This window comes from Phaseolus vulgaris, chromosome 4 (genome assembly GCF_000499845.2).
Source record: "Phaseolus vulgaris cultivar G19833 chromosome 4, P. vulgaris v2.0, whole genome shotgun sequence".
NCBI lineage: Eukaryota > Viridiplantae > Streptophyta > Magnoliopsida > Fabales > Fabaceae > Phaseolus > Phaseolus vulgaris.
In genome coordinates, this window is record NC_023756.2 from 2360048 (window position 1) to 2365081 (window position 5034).

Consider the following 5034-nt stretch of genomic DNA (forward strand, 5'->3'; position numbering starts at 1 on the left):
AAACTAACTAAAAGCAAAAACTATATTAAACACTAGCAATCCTAACGAAGTTTATTTGACCTATTGTACCACTCGTTATTGGACCGTTGTTATTAGACCACTCATAAATGTCTAGTTTGATGTTTATGTCTTGGCGTGAAAGACTCTGTTGGAGATATCACATCGAAGATAAGACCAATGTACATTATATAAGTGAGGACAATTTTCACATTACAAGACGATTTTGTAAGGATGAGTTACGCTTAAATGTACTTTATAATATGGTATTAAAATCTATCCTAACAAGGTTTATTGGATTTATCGTGTTACTAGTTAGAACATCTATAAATATTTAGTGGTACGCATGAGATATTTATGTATCCATGTAGAATGAATTAGAGTTAAACTTATTTCCTCATTATTGGAATCAAGATTGCAACTTTTGTGACAAGTTCTTATGTTGCTGAAATATCTGTGGGCGTTATCATGTCTTGTTATGAAGGCATCTTCAAACATGGGAGAGGGAATCTCATGAAAAGTTTATATAGAACCAGATTCTGGTTTGGTGATTATAGCCTTAGAGGTCACAAAGATTCTTATAGTCTTCAAGTGGATTTGGTCTAATCTCATGCTCTCAGGGGGAAGAATTTTCATCACTTCGATTTTCTGTATACCGAAAATGCTCCACTTTTCCGTGTTAAAGGCACTGCATTTTCACTCTTGCATGCAAATTATGAGAAGCATGATCAGTTCAAAATCGTTTACTTGGTTTGGAATTTTTTGTACTAATTAAATTGTCTTTTGTATCTGTAACTAGAATGAAAAACTTGGTATTCCCTGTGAATCTAGAAAGTAAGGTGTGATTGATGAAACCAATTAAACTTAAGTGACGTTCCTGCATAAAAAAATGGGGTGTTTATGAGAGCTTATGATATGTTTATGAGTTGGTTTCAACTTATCTCATTAAATTCTCTCATTATAGAAACAACTTGCTCATAAGCTTATTTTATGGTTAATGCAGATTAGGAGCTCCCTTCCTTTGATTGTTATTGAACATGGTCTTGGAGGAGCAACAACTTCTCTCTTTTGTTCTGATACATGTTCTACTTGTTTTGAGAACCCCGAATATGTTTTTAAGCTTCTTGTGAGCTCAACAATGATGAAAATCAAGGATTTGATGAGGCCAAAAATTATGGAAAATCTCTATTGTAAAGCAATTTGCAAGAACTTCTCTTTATGCAAGTATCTCCTTGAAGTTGGAGGCACTAGGATTGACACTATATATGCAGGTAGTTGAATATCTAACATATTAGACTCATTATGCGTAATTTAGACTAATATTTGGTACATCCAAGTTTTCCTAATCTCGTATCTAAAACTGATTTGGTAGCAGCAACAACAACAGAATGTTGATTTCAAAACTTTGGCAAAAAAGATGGAAACACTAGAAAGAACAATCATTTTGCAGAGCAGAAAAACATTTGATCCAACCAAGAAATTGAATGAAGTGAAGATAAGCATGGCCCAACTTGAATGGTACAAAAAGGATTCTAACAACCGTGATATTGGGTACTATGACACCTACAAGAACATGAACTTGCTACAGGACCATGATGTTGTTTTGTACCATAAAACTTACCAACACTGGGAAAAGGTTGCTCATGAAATATGAAGTGCCATCAGAGATTTTCCTAAGGGAAAGCAGCTACAATGACTTGGTGGAATCAATGAGCACTCAAAGAATTCATGAGCAATCCTAATCATTATATTGTGCACTATGCTGAGGGGACTTATAATTTCTTCCCTGAACCATATAGTGACAAGTGAAAATCCCTGTGCTTCAATAGTGTTAACTAATACCTATAAAACATGTTCTTGAAATTTCTTCATAATTTTGAAGTTTTCTTTTGAATTTCTCAATTGATTAGCCTAATCTCGCTTTGGATTATCATCATCGTTTTTGCTACAAAACTACAAAAAATGCAATGAGAATATCAAGATAGTTTGAACATTCACCTTTCTACTAAAGAGTGTTAATTTGACAATTGTATGGTCAAATTTGACACAGTTTATAATTTTTCAAATTTTTTACATGAATTCACGTTTCAATATTTTTTTCTATTTTTAATCGTTATAATACAGAACAATTAAACCTATCATGAATCTATTCTATATTTGGTTCAACTTGTCTCAAATGTCAACTACTAACAAATGACCTTCAAAAATTGTTTCAAATTTTAAACTAAATCGGTTTGACTTTATAACACTCTCAAGGACATTGATAGGATCGAAAGTGAAATCAATGAATGATTTTGATGTTTTATTAAGCAATATCCACCACTACTCTCTTAATCCAAATGGTTTTCAACATTACTTCAATTTTCATGTGTTTTTTAGAAGTTTTAGTTTCTTTTATCTCAAAACAATACATGTTTTGGAATTTCGAATATGTTAATATATATATCAGTATTCCACCATTAACAGTGCAGACACCAAAAACCATATATTAAATAAAATAATTTAGTTTAATTATAATTTTAATATTTTACTTCTATTTAAAATATTAACTTTAAATAGTATTATTCTCTATGTTCTAAAATATTTTCTCCATACCTATCTATTATTAGACTCAAAATTTACTATTTCTGTAATACTAATAAATTATGCAATTAGATCTTATAAATAGAATTAAAGAACTAATAACCTTTTTAGTTTTTTTAATTTTATTCCTAAACAGTAACCATTTTTATCTTTTTCTTCTGTATTGTCCTTGCATATAAATAAAAAGTCACCAATACAGTACCACTTGAAAATAAAATAAAAAGAATAAATAGTAAAAAACTAACTCTTTTTTTGTTAAATTACTAAATACCTTTTTAATTGAAAGAAGCTAATTAACAATTTTTAATCCATTTCAATATATCCCCACACAACTACGCGTTAAAAACAGCAATATCCACCAATAACGCGTTAATGTAAATGACATTTTTTAAAAATTTATCATTTCTTTAATTTAATTTTCTTTAAAAACAAGTATAATTATTATTATTATTATTATTACATGAATTTCGCCAACTAAAAAACAGTAGCCGTTGATGTCGCCAATCTATTTGTAGCAACATGCCAGCTCACAGTGTGCCCCCGCACACATCCCGTGACCATACTCCCACTCTCACACTCTGCGCGTGTTTCCCACTCTCCACCGCTTCCAACAAAACCCCTTCCACTCTCTTCACTTTACTTCACTCTCTGTGTTTGTTTTCGTTTCATAGTTCACAGTTCGCACAATGTCTTCGTTTTCTCTTACGTTTCTCACATTGTTATCGTTCTTTTGTTTCTGCGTTAACGCGCGTCTAACGTTGGACTACTACAAGGACACGTGTCCGCAGTTCGCGCAGATAATCCGGGATACGGTGACGGCGAAGCAGATCGCGAGCCCCACGACGGCGCCCGCCACAATCCGCCTCTTCCTCCACGACTGCCTCCTCCCCAACGGCTGCGACGCCTCCATTCTCCTCTCCTCCACGGCGTTCAACAAGGCGGAGCGCGACGCCGACATCAACCTCTCCCTCCCCGGCGACGCCTTCGACCTCGTCGTCCGCGCCAAGACCGCCCTCGAACTCGCCTGCCCCAACACCGTCTCCTGCGCCGACATCCTCTCCGCCGCCACCCGCGACCTCCTGACCATGCTCGGCGGCCCCTACTTCCCCGTTTTCCTCGGCCGTCGCGACGGCCGCTCCTCCTCAGCCGCCTCCGTCCCCAACCACCTCCCCACCCCGTCCATGCCCATGTCCCAAATCACCGAAATCTTCACCCGGCGCGGGTTCTCCGTGGAGGAGTTCGTCGCTCTGAGTGGGGCCCACACCGTGGGATTCTCCCACTGCACCGAATTCGTGAGCAACCTCTCGAACTCCTCTTCTTCCTACAACCCTCGTTTTTCTGAAGCTTTATCCAAAGCTTGCGCCGATTACAGAACCAACCCCACCCTTTCCGTCTTCAATGACATCATGACTCCGAACAAGTTCGACAATGTGTACTTCCAGAACCTTCCCAAGGGTTTGGGTGTGCTCAAATCCGACCACGGCTTGTACGGTGACCCTGTTACGAGACCATTCGTGGAGAGCTTCGCCAAGGACCAAGCTAGATTCTTTAGGGTTTTTGCCTCCGCGATGCAGAAGCTGGGTCTGCTCAATGTGCAGACCGGGAGGAAGGGGGAGATCAGACGCAGGTGTGATCAGATTAATTGATTCTTTCTTCTTTTTTGGAATCGGTTGATGATTTGATCAGATAAGATCTTATGATTTACAATGAGAATTTGAATGAGGATGAGAATGAAACCTCTGTTGTGCATGGATTTGATGTTTTTGAGGTTGATTATACATACATAGTTTTAGGTTGTGTGAGGTGGGGAAATGGGGGATTGAGTAATTGGTGTTGTTCTTGGCCACATGAATCTGATTTATGGATTTTGAATGTAATATTATAAGATTCAATTAATAAAGTTTCTCATTTCAACTCTGATCCGTTTTCTTTCATATAGTTATGAGATTGAATGCAAATTGGTGTGGGATTCTAGGCTAAATAAGTGTTTTCTTATTGCTTGTTCTTTTCTTTATATAGTGAAGTGAGAAATAGTGTTCATCTCGTTAGAATAATTCTTGAAATTAAGTTTAGATGAAAATTGTTCTTGTACAAGGAATTGAGATATTTCGGCATTCCTCAACAATTTAGTGCTTTCCTTCTTTTTCTCCTCTTTTGGTTTTCGGTGTAAAAAGTTTTTCGAAGCTCGAGTAAGTATTCGGTGTTTGAGTTTCCAACACTTAAGTAAGGATTTGGTCAGTATTTAGTATTTGGTGTTAAGTAAGTATTTGGTCAGTATTTAGTATTTGGTGAGTATTTAGTATTTGGTGTTAAGTAAGTATTTGGTCTTCAAGTTTTAGTATTTAGTATTTGGTGTTTGAGAGTAAGTATTCTGTATTCAGTAAGTATTCGGTATTTTGAGTTTTTAAGAGTAAGTATTCAGTATTCAGTATGTAAGTATTTGAGTTTGTAAGT

General features: G+C 36.4%; 1 protein-coding gene across 1 annotated transcript; it reads left to right on the forward strand.

Annotated features, from left to right (window-relative positions):
• The first annotated feature begins 3134 nt into the window (after positions 1 to 3134).
• Positions 3135 to 4498, forward strand: LOC137836813 (peroxidase 31-like). Its single transcript, XM_068645562.1, has one exon. The coding sequence runs from the start codon at positions 3267 to 3269 to the stop codon at positions 4224 to 4226; it is 960 nt and encodes a 319-aa protein (XP_068501663.1). The 5' UTR covers positions 3135 to 3266; the 3' UTR covers positions 4227 to 4498.
• Positions 4499 to 5034: the final 536 nt, after the last annotated feature.